The 25,091-nt window shown below is 50.1% G+C and overlaps 1 protein-coding gene across 2 annotated transcripts in view; it reads left to right on the top strand.

The window, feature by feature from the left end:
• The window catches only part of TMEM222 (transmembrane protein 222), a 39,139-nt gene that overhangs the window by 518 nt on the left and 13,530 nt on the right, over positions 1–25,091 (top strand). Inside the window, exons 2-3 of one of the 2 annotated variants that reach the window (XM_075335917.1) lie at positions 23,350–23,434; positions 24,963–25,019. In XM_075335917.1, the coding sequence (XP_075192032.1) occupies positions 23,350–23,434; positions 24,963–25,019 (142 nt within the window). The remainder of the gene's footprint in view (positions 1–23,349; positions 23,435–24,962; positions 25,020–25,091) is intronic. The other variant, XM_075335918.1, reaches the window with a different exon arrangement.

The raw sequence follows: 25,091 nt of genomic DNA, 5'->3' as shown, positions 1-25,091 counted from the left end.
CCCTATGGTCGCCACCTGAACAGTGCTATATTCACATTATAGGTGAATTCTTCACTAAAATGGGGCCAGAGTCAGCATGAGCGCATACCGCCATCTCTGGCACCATTTTATTGTCTGTGAATACCATCTGAAACAAACTGGTTATTTACGGTATAAGGATGCGCTGACTCAGACGCCATATATATAAGGCAGATAACAGAGCATGTGGTGTTTGGTGCAGGAGGTGACGCCGCTGAATTGGCCGCGTGTGTATGTGTGTGTATTAGCAGAAAGCAGCAGCATGTGGTGGTCGGTGCAGGTGACGCCAGTGAAGTGAGTGTGTATTAGCAGAGAGCAGCAGCATGTGGTGGTCGGTGCAGGTGACGCCAGTGAAGTAAGTGTGTGTATTAGCAGAGAGCAGCAGCATGTGGTGGTCGGTGCAGGTGACGCCAGTGAAGTGACTGTGTGTATTAGCAGAAAGCAGCAGCATGTGGTGGTCGGTGCAGGTGACGCCAGTGAAGTGAGTGTGTGTATTAGCAGAGAGCAGCAGCATGTGGTGGTCGGTGCAGGTGACGCCAGTGAAGTGACTGTGTGTATTAGCAGAGAGCAGCAGCATGTGGTGGTCGGTGCAGGTGACGCCAGTGAAGTGAGTGTGTGTATTAGCAGAAAGCAGCAGCATGTGGTGGTCGGTGCAGGTGACGCCAGTGAAGTGAGTGTGTATTAGCAGAAAGCAGCAGCATGTGGTGGTCGGTGCAGGTGACGCCAGTGAAGTGACTGTGTGTATTAGCAGAGAGCAGCAGCATGTGGTGGTCGGTGCAGGTGACGCCAGTGAAGTGAGTGTGTATTAGCAGAGAGCAGCAGCATGTGGTGGTCGGTGCAGGTGACGCCAGTGAAGTGACTGTGTGTATTAGCAGAGAGCAGCAGCATGTGGTGGTCGGTGCAGGTGACGCCAGTGAAGTGAGTGTGTGTATTAGCAGAAAGCAGCAGCATGTGGTGGTCGGTGCAGGTGACGCCAGTGAAGTGACTGTGTGTATTAGCAGAAAGCAGCAGCATGTGGTGGTCGGTGCAGGTGACGCCAGTGAAGTGAGTGTGTGTATTAGCAGAAAGCAGCAGCATGTGGTGGTCGGTGCAGGTGATGCCAGTGAAGTGAGTGTGTGTATTAGCAGAAAGCAGCAGCATGTGGTGGTCGGTGCAGGTGACGCCAGTGAAGTGACTGTGTGCATTAGCAGAGAGCAGCAGCATGTGGTGGTCGGTGCAGGTGACGCCAGTGAAGTGAGTGTGTGTATTAGCAGAGAGCAGCAGCATGTGGTGGTCGGTGCAGGTGACGCCAGTGAAGTGACTGTGTGTATTAGCAGAGAGCAGCAGCATGTGGTGGTCGGTGCAGGTGACGCCAGTGAAGTGACTGTGTGTATTAGCAGAAAGCAGCAGCATGTGGTGGTCGGTGCAGGTGACGCCAGTGAAGTGACTGTGTGTATTAGCAGAGAGCAGCAGCATGTGGTGGTCGGTGCAGGTGACGCCAGTGAAGTGACTGTGTGTATTAGCAGAGAGCAGCAGCATGTGGTGGTCGGTGCAGGTGACGCCAGTGAAGTGAGTGTGTATTAGCAGAAAGCAGCAGCATGTGGTGGTCGGTGCAGGTGACGCCAGTGAAGTGAGTGTGTGTATTAGCAGAGAGCAGCAGCATGTGGTGGTCGGTGCAGGTGACGCCAGTGAAGTGACTGTGTGCATTAGCAGAGAGCAGCAGCATGTGGTGGTCGGTGCAGGTGACGCCAGTGAAGTGAGTGTGTGTATTAGCAGAGAGCAGCAGCATGTGGTGGTCGGTGCAGGTGACGCCAGTGAAGTGACTGTGTGTATTAGCAGAAAGCAGCAGCATGTGGTGGTCGGTGCAGGTGACGCCAGTGAAGTGACTGTGTGTATTAGCAGAAAGCAGCAGCATGTGGTGGTCGGTGCAGGTGACGCCAGTGAAGTGACTGTGTGTATTAGCAGAAAGCAGCAGCATGTGGTGGTCGGTGCAGGTGACGCCAGTGAAGTGACTGTGTGTATTAGCAGAGAGCAGCAGCATGTGGTGGTCGGTGCAGGTGACGCCAGTGAAGTGACTGTGTGTATTAGCAGAGAGCAGCAGCATGTGGTGGTCGGTGCAGGTGACGCCAGTGAAGTGACTGTGTGTATTAGCAGAGAGCAGCAGCATGTGGTGGTCGGTGCAGGTGACGCCAGTGAAGTGAGTGTGTATTAGCAGAAAGCAGCAGCATGTGGTGGTCGGTGCAGGTGACGCCAGTGAAGTGAGTGTGTATTAGCAGAAAGCAGCAGCATGTGGTGGTCGGTGCAGGTGACGCCAGTGAAGTGACTGTGTGTATTAGCAGAGAGCAGCAGCATGTGGTGGTCGGTGCAGGTGACGCCAGTGAAGTGAGTGTGTATTAGCAGAGAGCAGCAGCATGTGGTGGTCGGTGCAGGTGACGCCAGTGAAGTGAGTGTGTGTATTAGCAGAGAGCAGCAGCATGTGGTGGTCGGTGCAGGTGACGCCAGTGAAGTGAGTGTGTGTATTAGCAGAGAGCAGCAGCATGTGGTGGTCGGTGCAGGTGACGCCAGTGAAGTGAGTGTGTGTATTAGCAGAGAGCAGCAGCATGTGGTGGTCGGTGCAGGTGACGCCAGTGAAGTGAGTGTGTGTATTAGCAGAAAGCAGCAGCATGTGGTGGTCGGTGCAGGTGACGCCAGTGAAGTGACTGTGTGCATTAGCAGAGAGCAGCAGCATGTGGTGGTCGGTGCAGGTGACGCCAGTGAAGTGACTGTGTGCATTAGCAGAGAGCAGCAGCATGTGGTGGTCGGTGCAGGTGACGCCAGTGAAGTGACTGTGTGCATTAGCAGAGAGCAGCAGCATGTGGTGGTCGGTGCAGGTGACGCCAGTGAAGTGACTGTGTGTATTAGCAGAGAGCAGCAGCATGTGGTGGTCGGTGCAGGTGACGCCAGTGAAGTGACTGTGTGTATTAGCAGAGAGCAGCAGCATGTGGTGGTCGGTGCAGGTGACGCCAGTGAAGTGAGTGTGTGTATTAGCAGAGAGCAGCAGCATGTGGTGGTCGGTGCAGGTGACGCTAGTGAAGTGAGTGTGTGTATTAGCAGAGAGCAGCAGCATGTGGTGGTCGGTGCAGGTGACGCCAGTGAAGTGAGTGTGTGTATTAGCAGAGAGCAGCAGCATGTGGTGGTCGGTGCAGGTGACGCCAGTGAAGTGAGTGTGTGTATTAGCAGAGAGCAGCAATGTGCGGTGGTCGGTGCAGGTGACGGCAGTGAATTGGCTGTGTGTGTGTATTAGTAGATAACAAAGAGCAGCAGTGCACACACTTGTGGTCTGTGCAGTGACGTCAGTGACCTTGACCAGCTGTACCTGCTTCAACAGATTCTTCACCTCCTGCTGCACAGTCGTCCTGCTCTGAGACACCACTGCTGGCCTCTTTCAACACACAGCACCGTGCTACCTCAATGGAGATCCCGCACACCCTGGTGCAGAATCCAAACCCCTGCAGCCCTGGCCCGCACAGCCCGTGCTCCGCACCACAACACGCCAGTCAACAGCCTGCATACAGTCGCAGCCATCTTTAGGTCTGCATGTGTGATGTGATGTCTGCACGCTGCTGACCTCCCTCACCATGACGAGTGTGGCGTGGGTGGGCCGGCGGGTCGTCATCTTTCCCCTTCCTCACCATGACGCTAGTGTGGGCGGGTGGAGGGGACGGCTGACGCGTGTGCAGTGCTATGTTGGCGTCAGCATAGCACTGTGCACTTGCTGTTTCGGCTTTGGACAGAAGGACGCATTCAGCATTATATTATTATAGATTATTGGTTACGCTTGATAAGGGTCTAGTTGTCCATAGCAACCAATCAGAGCTCAGCTTTCACTTTTTCACTTTACCTCAGCAAGCTGCAATGCTGAAGGCCGCACTCTGGAGATATATATATATTATATATATATTATATACACTTACATTTATATACACACACATTATATACATTAGTCCACGCAGTATACTGAGGGGAATGATGTACATAATGTGTTGTATACTGAGGAGATATATATGTCTGCTGTATACTGAGGGGACCGATATATTATATTTAATAAGTGTTTATAACATACCGTATAGACAATCTTTCATTCTATAATTAATACACCCGTTGAGGATCTCCCTCTTGATATCTCAAATTCATAGAGGTCTGCATATACCTAACATTAATACCTGAGGCACTATCATGTATTTTTTCATTTGTTCCCCAGTTATTTGTGGCTGATGAGACAGATACAATATCATCCAGGCTGGACAAGGCTCCTATAATCTCTTTATACCATTGTTAGGAGTGCATATGACTGTGAGCCCTTGTAATGTCTCTGCCCCCAGTTGTATACCTATCTATGCAGCATAAAGGGGTGCAAACACCATGTTTCTGTCTTTGGGTCACTTTTTATTTTTGCTTTCAGGCTTTGACTCCCCAACAGTGGAACAAGTGACTCTCCCGATAGCCCTTATGCAGACGGGCTAATATTTGATTATTTCCGGACCCGGGCAGCATCTCATCATTGTGCGCTAAACAAACTACCCAGTAAATTATTATGTAAACAGTACATTTGCATACTAATGTTGGGTTATTTTCGCATATAGCTAAACAGTGGACCCCCAGAATTAATGTTACTGATGAAGCCTTGACGCCCCAGTCTAAAACTGCTTGCTGTGCTTATTCTAAAAGCCCTGGTCTTATATTGCAGCACAGGAGTCTTCCCTGAGATTACAGCGAGCTGTGGGTTGCCACCTACCCACTCATCCACGGCTGCATATAAACAGTGGTTTTATGAAAAGTACTGTAAGAAAAAGTGAGTTCACCAGCAGTGGAATTGGGGCTTCTGCCACATCTTTATGCTCTGCCTCCCTCATTCAACCCTTATGGGTAACACCTTGTTTACACTTCAACAGGTGTTCCTGTCTCCAAGATACTATCTTAATATGTATAAGGTGTAATATATTCACAAATACCTCCAAGTTAGAAATGTATTGTTAGGCTATGTGCGCACTAGAAAAGTGATTTTTCTCAAGAAAATTTCTTTAGAAACTTCTGGGAGTTGAAGATTACCGCACCTACGGTAAAAAGCCGCACCAAATCCGCGGGAAAAACGCATGCGTTTTTCCCGCGGTTTTGCCGCAGGTTGGTCCCTGCGGTTTTTTTATGCTGAACAGAAATAAATAACATAGATAATAGATAATCGATAGACAGATAATGGATATAGGGAAAGATGGATAGATGAATAGATAGATAGATAAATGAGAAAGACCTATATAATGTCCCACCCCCCTGCATATTCTAAGCTGGCACCCTTTAGTGACTTTCATGTGGCACTAAAGGGTGCCTAGCCTTGTATTTTGCCAAAAAATAAGTAATTAAAAAAAAATGACGTGTGGTTCCCCCTATTTTTGTAGCCAGCTAGGGTAAAGCAGATGGCTGAAGCCTGCAAACCACAGCTGGAAGCTTCACCTTGGCTGGTAATCCAAAACAGAGGGCACCCCACGCTGTTATTTTACATTAAATAAATAATTTAAAACAAAAAATGTGGGGTCCCCCCCAAATTGGATCACCAGCCAAGGTAAAGCGCACAGCTGGGGTCTGATATTCTCAGACTAGGGAGGTCCACTCTTATTGGACACTCCCCAGCCTAAATATAGCAGGCTGCAGCCGCCCCAGAAGTGGCGCATCCATTAGATGCGCCAATCCTGGCGCTTCACCCCAACTCATCCCGTTGCCCTGGTGCAGTGGCAAACGGGGTAATATATGGGGTTGATGCCAGATGTGTAATGTCACCTGGCATCAAGCCCTGGGGTTCGTGATGTCAGGCGTCTATCAGACACCCGACATCACCAACCCAGTCAGTAAGAAATAAAAAATAGACAACAAAAAAGTTTTATTTAAAAAAAACACTCCCCACATTCCCTCTTTCACCAATTTTTTTGACAAGAACATTCAAATCCTGGTCCAGCGTAATCCAATAAGTGGGGGTCCAACGGCGATCCATACCATAGTCCCTGTCCCAGTCCATAAAGAACAGAATGTTCCCCATTGGCTGGGAGAGCAATGCAGTGACCTGAGCTAACATCAATGGGTCAGCCCAGGTCACTGCAGGGCGTGACAAGTGCTGCTGTCAGGAGGATAGATGAGATCATTACCTGCTGTGATGATCTCCTGCAGTCCTGCCATCAGCGCTGTCACTGTCTTCTATGCCCGCCGCGTTGTCAGCAGTATCGCGAGAGCCCGTGACGTTACCGCTAGTGACAGTCTCGGGCCGCTCGCGAGACGGGCATAGACAGCAGTGACCGCGGTGACGTCAGGAGGCAGGAGATCATCACAGCGGGTAATGATCTCATCTCACCTCCTGACAGCAGCGCTCGGCATCCCCGCCGCTGCACGCACTGCTGTGTGCAGTGTCTGCCTGCACTGCAGCGTGACAAGCAGCTGACACTGCGGGCAGACACTGACACACTGCCGGGCAGGCAGCGGCGGGGCCGGAGCGGGACACAGACTCATGGGCATCCGCCGGACGTCACACGGAAGCGCTTCTGTGCGGTGTCCAGGGAGTGTGATGTGTGTGTTTACTCTGCTCCGCTTCCTCTTCTGTCATGACGACATCCCTCCCTGCAAAACCGCAGGCAGCGATGAGCATTACTGCAGGTAAATCGCGGCTATACCGGGGGTATACCGCACATCATTTGCTACCTGCGGTATACCCCCGGAATTTCGCGATTACATTACAGTGAATGGAGTGAAATACCGGGGGTATACCGTACCTGTGGAAAAGAAGTGACATGCACATTTTCTCGAGAAATTTTCTCAAGAAAATCTTCACAAAGAATTTTCTTGAGAAAAAAACGCAGCGTGCGCACAGCTATTTTCTCTAGTCCCTTCCACGACAGCATAGGAGGTTGTCTCTCCACGCCCTAATTGGGACAGGAAGTTCAAGAGGTTTAAAAGGACCCTCCCACCTCCCACAGCCAGTGTCTTTCCTGTCCCCATGGGGCATGGAGAGGTTTTTATTTTTCTCCTATGCTGTGGTGGCCGGCGAACTACAGTATAATTTTTTTTTTTTTTCTTCCCCTGTTACCTTAAGCCGGACAGCATCGGTCGGGCCTTCACCGCTCCTCCCTTGCTGTTCCCTCACGCTGTGGGGGACCGCTGCTCCAGCCTTCCGGAGCCTCCTTAGGGGTGATGCAGGCTGTTGAGCTCCCCGGCCGGCGTCCTCCCTGAGCCGCCGGCCGCTTCCTGCATGCACGCTGCCGGAGCGATCCAGAAGTGCTCCCGGGGGCGGGACTTCCGGTCTTGCGGACTTCCGGTCGAGCGCTTCCGGTTTGCGGAGGCAGCGTGGAGGACACGCCGACGGTGACTCGGCCTGTCCAGGACCGGATGCGGGAGGCGGGGAACAATTACAGTCACTGGGAGGGGCAGGCCCTTTTGCATAAGGGCTGCCACGAAGACGTCAGATCATGGTAAGCAACCGTGCTCCCTGTCATGTCTTCCGCTGCAGCTGCCTCTGCAGAACCCAGTGTGCCCCCTGCTACTGTAAGTATGGAGGGGGATGGTCCCTCAGACATAGGTCTCAGTCAGATGATTTATGGCTCTCTGGTCTGTGTTTCTAGGAGGACAAGGCCACCAAGAAAACTGACAGAAATGAAAAATCAGAGAAGCCTGAGAAGTCAGAAAAGGCTGACAAGTCCGATAAGCCTGATAGACCTGACAGAATGGAAAAAATTAAAAAATGTCCTATCTGTATAAAAAAGCTCCCTGCAGTATGGGATAAAAAGCTTTGCCAGCAATGTACGGACCAGATTATTAGGGCCGAACAACCGTCCCTAATAGACGAGTTGCGGTCCATGATGAAACAGGAGATTAGGGCCTCACTGGCCTCCCTTCCTGCTCCTGGCTCTGCTCCTGGCTCTGCTCCTGGCTCTGCTCCTGGCCCTGCTCCTGGCCCTGCTCCTGAACCCTCTCCTCCAAAAAAGAGGAGACTCCAGTCGACCCCGTCTGATCAGGAGGACGCTGATTCCACCTCTGAGGGTCCTGATGAAGGATTTCCCTCTGGGGGGTCTGACCAGTCCTTTCTGTTTCCCTCTGAAGATTTGGGGGATCTTATTGGGGCAGTTCAGAGCACTATGGGATTAGAGGAAGTGCAGTTGCTTCCCTCAATCCAGGACGAAATGTTTGCTGGCCTGAAGTCAGTCAAACAGTTAGGATTCCCAGTTCATACCAATATTTTGGATATTGTCTCTCAAGAATGGGAATTTCCTGAGAGACGGGTACGGAGTGACCCTAGACGCCGGTTTCCTCTGGAACCTTCTGGATTACATTGGGAGGTCCCAAGAGTAGACGTTCAGGTGGCTAGGGTAGCTAAGCAAACGGCTCTTCCCTTTGAAGATACTTCCCAACTGAAGGATCAGATGGATAGGAAGGTAGAAGGCCTGATGAAGCGGTCCTGGCTGACCACAGATGCCAGCCTACGAGGATGGGGGGCAATGGTGGCAAACTCCCCATTTCAAGGGGTCTGGAGTCCTTACGTCAGCTCCCAATCGTCCAACTACCGGGAGCTCAGGGCAGTCAGGGAAGCCCTCCTTGCGGCTCAGGACCTCGTCCGGGACTCTCACGTCCTGGTGTATTCAGACAATATCACAACAGTGGCACATCTCCGCCATCAGGGCAGTACACGCTCAGGCGCCCTGAAGTCAGCGTCCTCCCGAATCTTTCAATGGGCGGAACAATCTCTGCTCTCCCTCTCTGCGGTCCATCTGAAGGGCTCCCTAAATCTTCAGGCGGATTTCCTGAGTCGTCTGGATGTTCATCCGGGGGAATGGGGTCTGGATCAGGCGGTGTTCTGCTCTCTGGTGGCAAGGTGGGGTGCTCCAGAGGTGGACCTCTTTGCTTCGGCGGGGAATCGCAAGGTCGCAACATATTTCTCCCTGAACCCACGGGACGAGGCGTTAGGGGTAGACGCTTTCTGCCACAAGTGGTCCTTTCGCCTCGCTTACGCGTTCCCCCCTCTTCCTCTTCTCGCAAGGGCCCTGAGGAAGATCAGAGACGAGGGGGTCCCAACTATACTGGTAGCCCCGCTGTGGCCCCGGAGGAGTTGGTACAGCCTGGTCTTGACGCTAGAAATCGACGGCCCAGTCCTCTTAGGTTCGGACCCCAGCTTACTGTCACAAGGTCCGATTTTCCATCCGGCTCCCCAGAAACTCAACTTGGCTGCCTGGCTTCTGAGGCCCGGGCACTGAAGGCCCAAGGGCTTTCTGACAAAGTTGTGGCTACCCTACAGAAGAACCGTAAACCTGTGACTAATAGTATTTACAACAAAATCTGGAAGAGATTTTCCTCCTGGTGTGGTTCTCGGCCTCCTGACCCACTTCGGCCTAATATTGCGCAGATTCTGGACTTCCTCCAGAGTGGATTGGACTTAGGCCTTCGGCCTAGCACCCTGAAGGTTCAGGTGTCCGCCCTCAGTGCTGTCTTTGACACGGCTCTGACAGATCATCGTTGGATCCGTCGGTTCTTTGTGTCAGCTAGTAGACTCTGTCCACGTCAGAGGGTCCTGACGCCTCGCTGGGATCTCAATGTGGTCCTTACCGGACTATCTCAGTCACCGTTTGAACCTCTGTGCTCTTGTAACATTCGTTCTCTTTCTCACAAAACTGCCTTTCTTGTGGCTATTACGTCTGCTCGCAGAGTCGGTGAACTTCAGGCTTTGTCTATTAGGGAACCTTACCTGACCATCAGATGACAGCATTGTGTTTCAGCTGGACCCTTCCTTCCTTCCCAAGGTGGTTTCGGATTTTCACCGTTCTCAGTCCATCGTCCTGCCTTCCTTCTGTCAGAATCCTCGGACTCCGGGTGAGGAAGTGTTTCATTCTTTGGATGTCCGTCGGATAGTGTTGCACTACCTGGAGGTTACTGCTTCTTGGCGCCTTGATTCTAACCTGTTCATCCAGCCCTTTGGCCGCAATAAGGGCAAGAAGGTGGCTAAGAGTACCGTCGCCAACTGGATTGTACGGGCAATTAGAGATGCCTACCTCGCTCAGCATCTCTCTCCACCTACTGGATTCACGGCGCACTCCACCAGGGCTACCTCTGTCTCCTGGGCTGAACGGGCAGGGGCCTCCCCTGAGCAGATCTGCAAGGCGGCTACGTGGTCTTCGCTCCATACTTTCACGAAGCATTATCGGTTGGATCTGGATTCCAACAGGGATTTGGCCTTTGGCAGGAGGGTCCTGCAGGCTGTGGTCCCCCCCTAGGTATCAATTCTTTGGTATTCCTCCTATGCTGTCGTGGAAGGGACTAGAGAAATAAGAATTATTCTTACCGATAATTCGGTTTCTAGGACCTTCCACGACAGCAGGTAATTCCCTCCCCTTGTATTCATATATTCCTGAATGTGTGGTACTTCTCATATGCTATGGATTCTTTGTAAGACACTGGCTGTGGGAGGTGGGAGGGTCCTTTTAAACCTCTTGAACTTCCTGTCCCAATTAGGGCGTGGAGAGACAACCTCCTATGCTGTCGTGGAAGGTCCTAGAAACCGAATTATCGGTAAGAATAATTCTTATTTTTCCCCGTAGGTTTTGCTGGGAAATGTCTGCAGAAAGATTTCAAAGATTTCTCAAGAAATTTCCGCAGCAAAACCGCGGGTAAATCCGCGGGTAAAACGGCCTAGTGCGCACATAGCCTTATCCAGATTAGCTATGTCACTTACCTCATGTGCAGGACATTGCAGTACCATAGGTTTCCATGGTTATGACCACAACCAACTACCTGTCACTATATGGCTATGTGCGCACGTTGCGTATTTGCATGCAGTTACGCTGCGATCTGCACCGCAGCGTAACTGCATGCGTCCTGCGTCCCCAGCATAATCTATGAAGATTATGCAGGAGACGTGCGCATGTGGCGTATTAGGCTATGTGCGCACGTTGCGCAAATACATGCAGTTACGCTGCGCTTTGTAGCGCAGCGTAACTGCATGCGTCCTGCGTCCCCTGCACAGTCTATGGAGATTGTGCAGGGGCCGTGCGCACGTGGCGCTTTAGAGCGCAGCGCTTCAGCTACTGCCGAAGCGCTGCGTAAAAAGAAGTGACATGTCACTTCTTTCCTGCGCTTTGCCGGCAGCTCCTGCTCTGTCTATGGCAGGAGCTGCAGGCAGAGCGCATGGAATCGGCTTCACTACGGACATTTTCTGCAGCGATTAGAAGCGCACATGTGCTCTTCAGATCGCTGCAGAAATTTCTGCAGTGAACTGTACGCAACGTGTGCACATAGCCTTAGAGCGCAGTGCTTCGGCTGCTGCCCGAAGCGTGCGTTCTAAGAAGTGACATGTCACTTATTCCGTGCGCTCTGTATGCATCCCCAGTTCTGTCTATGGGAGGGGCTGCAGTCAGAGCGCATGAAATCGGCTTTTTTTTTTTTATTATGGACTCTTTTTGCAGCGATTTGAAGCGCACGTGTGCTGTTCAAATCGCTGCAGAAATTTCTGCAGGGACAGAACTCTACGTGTGCACATAGCCTATGAGTGATCGTAACCATGGATACCTAGGGCTGCAATGCCCTGAACATGAGGTAAAAGTCCTAGCTAATCAAGAGAACTATACTGTATTTCCAATTGGAGGTATTTGCTCATATTATTATATCTACAGCATATTGGGATAGGCTCTTGGCATTGGGAATACTTTCAGTTTGTCTCTTTTCACATTAGTACGTCATGCAGTAATATTTTATTGAATAATAATGGCAAAACTCTTCACAGGTCTTTAACAGACAATGCAACTGGATCTTGGCAGTGGTTCTTCCTGAAAAGTTACAATCCCCCAATTTGCCCTTTCACTCATTGCTGAAACGTCTTTCTGTAGCAGTGATATTTTCAGAAACCCTTTCCTAGGTAATGGAGAAAAGGCATCTACTAGGTGGCTCCTGCCATATATACACGAGTTCATACGGCCATATTTCACGGTGCTTACATTAATCGCGGTGCCCAGTCCAGTTGCGAATCTCCTGACTCAAATGTATAGTTTTATAGACCTATATGTGGTGTACATTGTGGAAAACTGTTTCTGGTCCTGGGGTTACAGTCTCAGTATGGATATTTGGATTCAGTCACATTACAAATGACATCAGATTATATTAACCCCTTCACCCCCGGCCACTAAAACACCCTAATGACCGGGCCATTTTTTGCAATTCTGACCAGTGTCACTTTGACAGGTTATAACTCTGGAACGCTTCAACGGATCCTGGCGATTCTGAGATTGTTTTTTCGTGACATATTGTACTTGATGATAGTGGTAAATTTAGGCCGATAATTTTTGCGTTTATTTGTGGAAATTTTGCGAAAATTTTGAAAATTTTGCAATTTTCAAACTTTGAAAATTTATGCCCATAAATCTGAGAGATATGTCACACAAAATAGGTACTAAATAAACATTCCCACTTGGCTACTTTACATCAGCGCAATTTTCGAAACAATTTTTTTTTTCGTTAGGAAGTTAGAAGGGGTCAAAGGTCATCAGAAATTTCTCATTTTTCCAACAAAATTTACAAAATAATTTTTTTTAGGGACCACATCACATTTGAAGTGACTTTGAGAGACCTAGGTGACAGAAAATACCCAAAAGTGACCCCATTCTAAAAACTGCACCCCTCACACTGCTCAAAACCACATCCAAGAAGTTAACCCTTTAGGTGCTTCACAGGAACCAAAGCAATGTGGAAGGGAAAAAATGAAAATTTTACTTTTTAACACAAAAATGTTACTTTAGCCATAATTTTTCATTTTCTCAAGGGAGAAAAGAGAAAGTGCACCCTACAATTTATTGTGCATTTTCTCCTGAGTACGCTGATACCACATATGTGGTAAAAATCAATTGTTTGGGCGCACGGCAGAGCTCGGAAGGGAAGGAGCGCCATTTGAATTTTTGAACGCAAAATTAGCTGCACTCATTAGCGGACGCCATGTCGGGTTTGAAGACCCCCTGAGGTGCCTAAACAATGGAGCTACCCCACAAGTGACCCCATTTTGGAAACTAGAGCCCTCAAATAATTTTTCTAGATGTTTGGTGAGCACTTTGAACACCTGGGGGCTTCACAGAAGTTTATAACGTTGAGCTGTGAAAAGAAAAAAATTGTTTTTTACCACAAAACTGTTGCTTCAACTAGGAAAACAAAAAGCCAGCACTAAATGTGCACTTCAGCACTAAACATTCCAAACTGTACTTATTATAAAAATTTTGAGATTTTTGGCAAAAAATTGCAATTTCTTGAGCTGCCTCGCCACATCACGGCAAATCTCATTTGAGGCAGTCCTACACTAAAATATTTTTATAAAATGTGCCATACGGCCTCACATATGAATAGTAGAACTGCTCTTAGCAGCACTCACCTGGTCTATTTCAATCCCGTACCCATGACTGAGTCATGGCTGTGGGCGGGACAGGTCCAAGCAAATGCTGCATGAAGTAAATAGCCTGTGGACAAGGCCTGATGACAATGTGAACAGTCACCAACCGCAAAAATCTAGACAGATGGAATACATCCCAAATTGGGGTGCATAGCAAAGTGGGGGTCAGCCACCGACCAATTCAATGAAGAAAAACAAAAAGCCAGCACTAAATGTGCACTTCAGCACTAAACATTCCAAACTGTACTTATTATAAAAATTTTGAGATTTTTGGCAAAAAATTGCAATTTCTTGAGCTGCCTCGCCACATCACGGCAAATCTCATTTGAGGCAGTCCTACACTAAAATATTTTTATAAAATGTGCCATACGGCCTCACATATGAATAGTAGAACTGCTCTTAGCAGCACTCACCTGGTCTATTTCAATCCCGTACCCATGACTGAGTCATGGCTGTGGGCGGGACAGGTCCAAGCAAATGCTGCATGAAGTAAATAGCCTGTGGACAAGGCCTGATGACAATGTGAACAGTCACCAACCGCAAAAATCTAGACAGATGGAATACATCCCAAATTGGGGTGCATAGCAAAGTGGGGGTCAGCCACCGACCAATTCAATGAAGAAAAACAAAAAGCCAGCACTAAATGTGCACTTCAGCACTAAACATTCCAAACTGTACTTATTATAAAAATTTTGAGATTTTTGGCAAAAAATTGCAATTTCTTGAGCTGCCTCGCCACATCACGGCAAATCTCATTTGAGGCAGTCCTACACTAAAATATTTTTATAAAATGTGCCATACGGCCTCACATATGAATAGTAGAACTGCTCTTAGCAGCACTCACCTGGTCTATTTCAATCCCGTACCCATGACTGAGTCATGGCTGTGGGCGGGACAGGTCCAAGCAAATGCTGCATGAAGTAAATAGCCTGTGGACAAGGCCTGATGACAATGTGAACAGTCACCAACCGCAAAAATCTAGACAGATGGAATACATCCCAAATTGGGGTGCATAGCAAAGTGGGGGTCAGCCACCGACCAATTCAATGAAGAAAAACAAAAAGCCAGCACTAAATGTGCACTTCAGCACTAAACATTCCAAACTGTACTTATTATAAAAATTTTGAGATTTTTGGCAAAAAATTGCAATTTCTTGAGCTGCCTCGCCACATCACGGCAAATCTCATTTGGGATGTATTCCATCTGTATAGATTTTGGCGTTTGGTGACTGTTCACATTGGGTCATCAGGCTTTGTCCACAGGCTATATATATACTTCATGCAGCATTTGCTTGGACCTGTCCCGCCCACAACCGTGACTCAGTCATGGGTACGGGACTGCAATAGACCAGGTGAGTGCTGCTGAGAGCAGTTCTGTTATTCATGTGTGAGGCCGCATGGCACATTTTATAAAAATATTTTAGTGTAGGACTGCTTCAAATGAGATTTGCCGTGACGTGGCGAAGCAGCTCAAGAAATTGCAATTTTTTGCCAAAAATCTCAAAAAAAATTTTTTATAATGCAGTTTGGAATATTTGATGCCTTAGTGCACATTGGTGCTGGCTCTTTGTTGTTTCTTTGCTTCAACTAGGTAGCTTTTTTTTCACAAGGGTATCGGGAAAAAATTCACCATAACATTTATAGTGCATTTTTTTCCTGAGTACGACGATACCTCATATGTGGTGGAAAGTAATTGTTTGGGCGCATGGCGGGGCTCAGAAGAGAAGGAACGCCATTTGACAGCAAAATTGGTTGGAATCATTAGCGGACGCCATGTCACATTTGGAGACCCCCTATGGTGCCTAAACAGTGGAGCTCCCCCAGAAATTACCCCATGTTTGAACTAGACCCCTCAAGGAATTTATCTAGATATTTTGTGAGCCCCTTTTACCCCCAGGGGCTCCACAGAAGTTGATAACGTTGAACCGTGAAAATTATTATTTTCTTCGGCGCTCCATTGGGAGACCCAGACGATTGGGTGTATAGCACTGCCTCCGGAGGCCACACAAAGCAATTACACTAAAAAGTGTAAGGCCCCTCCCCTTCTGGCTATACACCCCCAGTGGGATCACTGGCTCACCAGTTTTCTGCTTTGTGCGAAGGAGGTCAGACATCCACGCATAGCTCCACTGTTTTGTCAGCAGTAGCTGCTGACTATATCGGATGGAAGAAAAGAGGGCCCATACTAGGGCCCCCAGCATGCTCCCTTCTCACCCCACTTGTGGTTTGTAAGGTTGAGGTACCCATTGCGAGTACAGAGGCTGGAGCCCACATGCTGCTTTCCTTCCCCATCCCCCTGAGGGGCTCTGAGGAAGTGGGATCTTACCGGCCTCCAAGCCCTGAGGCCGGGCTCCGTCCACAGACCCATTGAACCTGCTGGATAAGGAGCCGGGGTACCGTTCAGGGACAAGGCCCTGCAACTTTCAGGTACTCTGTGTCCCCGTACAGACAGGCACGCACACGCCAGACTTGCTGGGTGTGTTAGTGCGCCGGGGACAGTAGCGCTCCACGCTGGGCTTGGATCACAGCAGCTTAGCTGTGTGGATTCATGTGCTGGGAACTACCGCGCCGGCCACTCTCGGAGCGGCGGCGCGGCTGGGACTTGTAGTGCGCCGGGGACTTAGCGCCGACCGCGCTTTTACGGAGGCGGCGCTTATAAATTTAGTCCCCGGCTTTTGCGGCCTAGCTCCGCTTCGTTCCCGCCCCCTCCCTGTCAATCAGGGAATGGGACAGACGCTGTGCAATCGTCAGCGCCGAGGGCTGGAGCCTTATTTACATGCTCCAGCCCTCTCACTAGGCACAGTGGGACGCAGGTTTCCCGCTTTTGGTCTGAGCACGCCCAGGGCCCTCCCCCCCCCTCCACAGGACGCCGGCAGCCATTCCTGCATGCAGTCTGGCTGGAGGACGGACACAGGCTCTGGGAGACCCAGACTAGGGATTTCTGGCGACCACACACCCGCGTTTAGCGGGCGGTAAGCAGAACATTAGTGCTGGCCCCACTAGTGCCACAGTGTGTATTGGTGTACTTTTTCCTGTACCAGATATATATATATATATATATATACTGCACTGTACGGTCGCTTCTTGGCTGTATACCCCTATATTGCTCTGAGGAGACAGCAACATGTCATCCACAAAACGCAAGGGTGCCAAGGCACGGGCTGTATACTCTGCTTGTACAGCATGTGGGGCTAATCTACCAGCAGGCTCCAACGACCCTCATTGTGTGCAATGTTCAGTCCCAGTGGCACTTCGTCAGCCAGAGCATATGGTGGTGGTAGCCCAGGCAGAGGCGCCTGTGAACCCTGCCCCGGTGACGGGGACAGAATTTGCAGTCTTTGCTGATAAAATGTCTGTGACTATGACAAAAATCCTGGAGACCTTGCAGTCCAGGCCAGTGGCTCAGACCATGGACTCTGCTGTGGCTATGTTCCCAGGTCCCCCTCAGTTGGAACTAATCCGTACTTCGAGGGGGTCCCAGGCATCACAGGCTGAGGGCTCTGATTCTGATGACAGTCCCAGGCCGCCTAAGAGAGCTCGCTGGGAGAGACCCTCCACGTCGTCACGCGGGTCAGGGTCTCAGCGAGAAGGGTCTCTATATGATGAGACAGAGGTGGGTGATCAGGAGTCTGGTCCTGACACCGCACTCAATTTGGATACGCCAGATGGTGACGCCATGGTAAACGACCTTATAGCGGCCATCAATAGGCTGTTGGATATTTCTCCACCAGCCCCTTCAGCTGAGGAGGCAGCTGCCCAGCAGGAGAAATTCCATTTCCTGTATCCCAAGCGTAAATTGAGTACTTTTCTGGACCACTCTGACTTCAGAGAATCAATCCAGAAACACCACGCTTATCCGGACAAGCGTTTTTCCAAACGTCTTAAGGATACACGTTATCCCTTTCCCCCTGACGTGGTCAAGCGCTGGACCCAGTGTCCAAAAGTGGACCCTCCAATATCCAGGCTTGCAGCTAGATCCATAGTTGCAGTGGAGGATGGGGCTTCACTTAAAGATGCCAATGACAGACAGATGGACCTTTGGTTGAAATCTGTCTATGAAGCTATTGGCGCGTCGTTTGCCCCAGCATTCGCGGCCGTGTGGGCGCTCCAAGCTATTTCAGCTGGTCTGGCACAGGTGGACTCTTTCTTAAGTCCAGCAGTGCCGCAAGTGGCGTCCTTAACTACGCAAATGACTGCGTTTGCGACCTACGCTATCAATGCGGTACTAGAATCTACGAGCCGTACCTCAATGGCATCCGCCAACTCTGTAGTTTTGCGCAGAGCCTTGTGGTTAAAAGAATGGAAAGCAGATTCTGCTTCTAAAAAATGTTTAACCAGCTTGCCACTATCTGGAGACAGACTGTTTGGTGAGAAATTGGCGGAAATCATTAAACAGTCCAAAGGTAAGGACTCTTCCTTACCCCAGCCCAGATCAACCAAACCTCAACAGAGGAAGTGGCAGTCAAAGTTTCGGTCCTTTCGAGGCTCGGGCAAGTCCCAATTCTCCTCGTCCAAAGGGACTCAGAAAGAGCAAAGGAGCTCTGATTCCTGGCGGTCTCACTCACGCCCCAAGAAAGCAGCCGGAGGTACTGCTTCCAAGGCGGCTGCCTCATGACTTTCGGCCGCCTCCCTCCGCATCCTCGGTCGGTGGCAGGCTCTCCCGCTTTTGCGACATTTGGCTGCCACAGGTCAAAGACCAGTGGGTAACAGACATTTTGTCTCACGGGTACAGGATAGAGTTCAGTTCTCGTCCTCCGCCTCGGTTCTTCAGAACTTCCCCACATCCCGACCGAGCAGATGCCCTTCTGCAGGCGGTGCATTCTCTAAGAGCAGAAGGAGTGGTGGTCCCTGTTCCTCTTCGGGAACAAGGACAAGGTTTTTACTCCAATCTCTTTGTGGTGCCAAAAAAGGACGGCTCATTCCGTCCTGTTCTGGACCTAAAACTGCTCAACAAGCATGTGAACGCCAGGCGGTTCCGGATGGAATCCCTCCGCTCAGTCATTGCCTCAATGTCTCAAGGAGATTTCCTAGCATCAATAGACATCAAAGATGCTTATCTCCACGTGCCGATTGCTACAGAGCACCAACGCTTTCTACGCTTCGTGATTGGAGACGACCATCTTCAGTTCGTAGCTCTGCCATTTGGTCTGGCGACAGCCCCACGGGTGTTCACCAAGGTCATGGCGGCAGTGGTAGCAGTCTTGCACTCTCAGGGACATTCTGTGATCCCTTACTTGGACGATCTACTTGTCAAGGCACCCTCTCAGGAGGCATGCCAACTCAGCCTGAACGTTGCACTGGAGACTCTCCAGACGTTCGGGTGGATCATCAACTTCTCAAAGTCAAATCTGTTACCGACCCAATCACTGACGTATCTTGGCATGGAGTTTCATACTCTCTCAGCGATAGTGAAGCTTCCGCTGGACAAGCAGCGGTCACTACAGACGGGGGTGCAGGCTCTCTTTCAAAGTCAGTCGCACTCCTTAAGACGCCTCATGCACTTCCTCGGGAAGATGGTGGCGGCAATGGAGGCGGTTCCGTTTGCGCAGTTTCATCTGCGCCCACTTCAATGGGACATTCTCCGCCAATGGGACGGGAAGTCAACATCCCTGGACAGGAAAGTCTCCCTTTCCCAGACGGCCAAGGACTCTCTGCAGTGGTGGCTTCTTCCCACCTCATTATCACAGGGAAGATCCTTCCTACCACCGTCCTGGGCGGTGGTCACGACAGACGCGAGTCTGTCAGGGTGGGGAGCAGTTTTTCTCCATCACAGGGCTCAGGGTACGTGGACCCAGCAGGAGTCCACCCTTCAGATCAATGTTCTGGAAATCAGAGCAGTGTATCTTGCCCTACTAGCCTTCCAGCAGTGGCTGGAAGGAAGGCAGATCCGAATTCAGTCGGACAACTCCACAGCGGTGGCATACATCAACCACCAAGGGGGGACACGCAGTCGGCAAGCCTTCCAGGAAGTCCGGCGGATTCTGATGTGGGTGGAAGCCACGGCCTCCACCATATCCGCAGTTCACATCCCCGGCGTAGAAAACTGGGAAGCAGACTTCCTCAGTCGCCAGGGCATGGACGCAGGGGAATGGTCCCTTCACCCGGACGTGTTTCAGGAAATCTGTCGCCGCTGGGGAAGGCCGGACGTCGACTTAATGGCGTCCCGGCACAACAACAAGGTCCCAACCTTCATGGCACGGTCTCGCGATCACAGAGCTCTGGCGGCAGACGCCTTAGTGCAAGATTGGTCGCAGTTCCGGCTCCCTTATGTGTTTCCACCTCTGGCACTCTTGCCCAGGGTGCTACGCAAGATCAGATCCGACTGCAGCCGCGTCATACTCGTCGCCCCAGACTGGCCACGGAGGGCGTGGTATCCGGATCTGTGGCATCTCACGGTCGGCCAACCGTGGGCACTACCAGACCGACCAGACTTGCTGTCCCAAGGGCCGTTTTTCCATCGGAATTCTGCGGCCCTGAACCTGACTGTGTGGCCATTGAGTCCTGGATCCTAGCGTCTTCAGGATTATCCCAAGGGGTCGTTGCCACCATGAGACAGGCTAGGAAGCCCACGTCCGCTAAGATCTACCACAGAACGTGGAGGATATTCTTATCCTGGTGCTCTGCTCAGGGAGTGTCTCCCTGGCCATTTGCATTGCCTACTTTTCTTTCTTTCCTGCAATCTGGGTTAGAAAAAGGTTTGTCGCTCGGCTCCCTTAAAGGGCAAGTCTCGGCGCTATCCGTCTTTTTTCAGAAGCGTCTAGCACGACTTTCTAAGGTACACACGTTCCTGCAGGGGGTTTGTCATATCGTACCCCCGTACAAGCGGCCGTTAGATCCATGGGATCTGAACAGGGTACTGGTTGCCCTCCAGAAGCCGCCCTTCGAGCCTCTGAGGGAGGTTTCACTTTCTAGACTATCACAGAAAGTGGCTTTTTTGGTAGCGATCACATCTCTTCGGAGAGTGTCTGAGCTAGCAGCGCTGTCATCCAAGGCTCCCTTCCTGGTCTTCCACCAGGACAAGGTAGTGCTGCGACCCATTCAGGAGTTTCTCCCGAAGGTGGTATCCTCGTTTCATCTTAATCAGGATATCTCTTTGCCTTCTTTTTGTCCTCATGCAGTTCATCGCTATGAGAAGGATTTACATTTGTTAGATCTGGTGAGAGCACTCAGAATCTACATTTCCCGCACGGCGCCCCTGCGCCGTTCGGATGCAGTCTTTGTCCTTGTCGCTGGTAAGCGCAAAGGGTCGCAGGCTTCCAAGGCCACCCTGGCTCGATGGATCAAAGAACCAATTCTTGAAGCCTACCGTTCTGCTGGGCTTCCGGTTCCATCAGGGCTGAAGGCCCATTCTACCAGAGCCGTGGGTGCGTCCTGGGCACTACGACACCAGGCTACGGCTCAACAGGTGTGCCAGGCAGCTACCTGGTCGAGTCTGCACACTTTCACCAAACATTATCAGGTGCATACCTATGCTTCGGCGGACGCCAGCCTAGGTAGAAGAGTCCTGCAGGCGGCAGTTGCCTCCCCGTAGGGGAGGGCTGTCTTGCAACTCTAACATGAGGTATTTCTTTACCCACCCAGGGAGAGCTTTTGGACGTCCCAATCGTCTGGGTCTCCCAATGGAGCGCCGAAGAAGAAGGGAATTTTGTTACTTACCGTAAATTCCTTTTCTTCTAGCTCCTATTGGGAGACCCAGCACCCGCCCTGTTGTCCTTCGGGATTTTTGGTTGTTTTTCGGGTACACATGTTGTTCATGTTGAATGGTTTTCAGTTCTCCGACGTTACGTCGGAGTGAATTTGTTTAAACCAGTTATTGGCTTTCCTCCTTCTTGCTTTTGCACTAAAACTGGTGAGCCAGTGATCCCACTGGGGGTGTATAGCCAGAAGGGGAGGGGCCTTACACTTTTTAGTGTAATTGCTTTGTGTGGCCTCCGGAGGCAGTGCTATACACCCAATCGTCTGGGTCTCCCAATAGGAGCTAGAAGAAAAGGAATTTACGGTAAGTAACAAAATTCCCTTCTTTTTTTTTTTAACCACAACATTTTTGCATCAACCAGGTAGCTTTTTTTTTTTTTTTTTTTTTTTTTTTTTTACAACAGTATCAGGAAAAACTGCGCCATAAAACGTATTGTGCAATTTTTACTGAGTACAAAGATGCCTCATATGTGGTGGAAAGTAATTGTTGGGCGCATGGCGGGGCTCAGAAGAGAAGGAACGCCATTTGACTTTTCAAACGCACAGACGCGGTGCACTGATCGGCCGCTGCAGGACGCACGTTCGGATGAGATACAAAAAGCGGGGAAACGGAAAAAAGTCACGCCAAAAATTGAGCAGGGATGCAGATCAGTTATGTGCATCCCTGATCAGCGCTCAGCGGGACGCATGGGCGGATGCGATACAAAAAGCGTCGCGAATACGGAAAAAAGTCACGCCAAAAATTGAGCAGGGATGCAGATACGTTATGTGCATCCCTGATCAGCGCTCGGCGGGATGCACGGACAGATGAGATACAAAAAGCGTCGGGGATACGGAAAAAAAAAAGTCCAGCTGAAAACTGACCACGGATGCAGATGCGTTATCTGCATCCCTGATCAGCGCTCGGCGGGACGCACGGACGGATGAGGTGTAAAAATGGATAGGGGATACAGGAAAAAAAAAAAAATAGTTATACTCACAGTACCAAGAGGATTAGCAGGAGGATCACTGACCAGAGGAACTGCAGAGAGAGGAACAATAAGGCAGTGAGATGGACGGCTTTACATGAGCAGAAGGCAGGACGTTGGACAGATCAGCAGAAGACCCAGGAACAGGAAGGACCCAGGAACAGGAAGGACCCAGCGATGGAGGCAGATGTGATCGGGCCAGTGAAGACCTCGGACGACCTGATGAAGGCAGGTAAGAGGACGACATCGAGGGGGGAGGGGGGGGAAGAGGGAGAGCAGAGGGGGCGGAGAAGCAAAGGCAGAAGGAAGCAACTTAGGAAGCAGAATAGAGATGACAGAGGAGGCAGGCAGATCGCCTGGGGGGCAGATCGGGGCGTGGGGGGGCAGATCGGGGGGCCTTCGCGGGAGCGCGCAGGGGCCTTCGCGGGAGCGCGCAGGGGGCGGAATACTTACCATTGGAGCAGGAGCGGTGACATCAGAGGCGGCGGCAGCAGCAGCGGTGGCGTGGTACCAAAAGTACCAGCCAGTGCACGCTGCAGACATGCTGGGGGACGGTCCCCAGACCAGCACAGGCCTGGGGAGGGCGGCCACCTGCAGATCACACCGCCCCACTGCACACTGATTGGAGCGACTGCGCGTCATAGCACGATCGCTCCAATCAGTGCTGCAGGGGCTGGGGGCGACATGTTTGAGATCCATCTATGATCTGCTGTAGCTGCTACAATAGATCATAGCAGGATCTCACAGTATCGCACTATTTCTGGCATTATTTTTGCCGAAATTAGTGCGAACGATGTGGTTGGCGGTTCAGATTTGAACAGCCAATCACATTGATCGTGGATGGGGGGTGGCGATGCCACCCCCCTGGGGTCAAGCAAAGGTCCCCTGCTGTAAGAAACAACAGGGGACATCATTTGAAAGCCATTGCTATGGCCACGGCAATCAAATGAACTTTAGGCAGTAAAGTTACGTCCCTGGTCGTTAAGTCACGTTAAAATAGGAGGTAACTTTACTGCCTGCGGTCGTGAAGGGGTTAATGGTCATTAATGTGATCCTTCCTTCCAGTCATGGCTAAGTGTGGATGAGTAAACAAGGGCTGATCAACTTCTTATATTGTCAGTGCCATTTGCAGGCAAATTATCAGCCTGTTTAAAAGGACCATTACTCTGTCATTTGGAAAAAACACTACTGTATTAATCACATTTTCTTTATGTACGTTTTATGTAAAGTGAATATTAATATAATTTTGTTACTTTTTCAGGTGGCTTTTTCCATTCATTGGTCATATGGGAATCTGCACGTCATCTGGTGTCATTCGAGACTTTGCTGGCCCCTATTATGTCTCTGTAAGTAAAAATCTATTTTGAGCAAGTGCCAACAGATTCTGTTGTATTATCATTAATCAAGAAATTCTAAAATAAAATCCATAATGTTAGTAATGGGTTGTCTGAGAAGTTGACAACCCATTTATAATTTCCTCTCAGCTTCTAGAGAGCCATAAGACCATTCTCTAATCTATTGAGGAATCCTGCTTCTGGAGTAAAAGCGTAGTCTTTGTTATGTACATTTCCATTAGGTCCGATGTTTGTGATACATACTTAAAATTTGTCTGGCAAACAGATTTAGTTACATAGGTAGAATAAAAAAGACCACGGTCCATCTAGTTCCACCTTCCTCCACCAATTTCTATATTTTGTCACTAAATCATTTATAACCAACAATGTTGTTTGCACTGAGGAAATGATCCAGCCCTTTATTTAAAAGCTGTTATAGTATCTGCCATTACTTTGCACTGCAGAGTCTGACTACTCTAACTGTAAAGAACCCTTTCCTATTTAGCTGCCGGAATCGCCTTTCTTCTACTTGCAGTGAGTGCCCCCTTGATCCTTAGAATTGTCTTTGGAAGGAATAAGGCGGGCTTTGCACACTACGACATCGCAGGTGTGATGTCGGTGGGGTCAAATCGAAAGTGACGCACATCCGGCGTTGCAGTCGATATCGTAGTGTGTAAATCCTTTTTGATACGATTAACGAGCGCAAAAGCGTCGTTATCGTATCATCGGTGTAGGGTCCGACATTTCCATAATTTGGCAGCAGTGACTGGTACGATGTTGTTCCTCGTTCCTGCGGCAGCACACATCGCTGTGTGAGAAGCCGCAGGAGTGAGGAACATCTTCTACCTGCATCACCGCGTCTAACGCCGGCTCTGCGGAAGGAAGGAGGGGGTCGGGATGTTTACGTCTCGCTCATATCCGCCCCTCCGCTTCTATTGGCCACCTGCCGTGTGACGTCGCTATGACGCCCCACGACCCGCCCCCTTAATAAGGAGGCGGGTCGCCGGTCAGAGCGATGTCGCAGGGCAGGTAACTGCATGTGAAGCTGCCGTAGCGATAATGTTCGCTACGGCAGCAATCACAAGATATCGCTGCTGCGACGGGGGCGGGGACTATCGCGCTCAACATCTCAGCATCGGCTTGCGATGTTGCAGCGTGCAAAGTACCCCTAAGTCTTGTATATTTACATTTGTAAAATCTTTTTAGGCCGTGTTCACACGTTGAGTATTTTCTGAGGTTTTTACCTCAGTATTTGTAGCCAAAACCTGCAGTTGGTAAATAATAGAGAAGTGGTGCCCGTGTTTCTATTACTCTTTTTATTTGATTGTTCCACTCCCGGTTTTGTTTTACAAATACTGAGGTACAAAACTTTCCAAATACTCATAGTATGCACATGGTCTTAAAGGGAATGTGTCAGGTCTGAATTCCCCAGAAAAGTAATGGCAGAGCAGGCTAGGAGTTATAATTACCTTCCAGATCATGTTCATGTCATAGGCATCAGTCTGACATAGTAATTGCACTGCTCTCCGCTTCCCTCTAGTCACTGGGTGTAGCACTGAGGACTCACGGCTGTACTCCAATCATGCCCCCTGTTCAGGTGATTCACGTCTCATTCAGCAAATTCCTAGGTTGAGCAGATCGCGGCTCAGTGCCATTCTAATGTTGTTTT

This window comes from Anomaloglossus baeobatrachus, chromosome 2 (genome assembly GCF_048569485.1).
Source record: "Anomaloglossus baeobatrachus isolate aAnoBae1 chromosome 2, aAnoBae1.hap1, whole genome shotgun sequence".
NCBI lineage: Eukaryota > Metazoa > Chordata > Amphibia > Anura > Aromobatidae > Anomaloglossus > Anomaloglossus baeobatrachus.
This window is presented reverse-complemented; position numbering and strand designations above follow the sequence as displayed.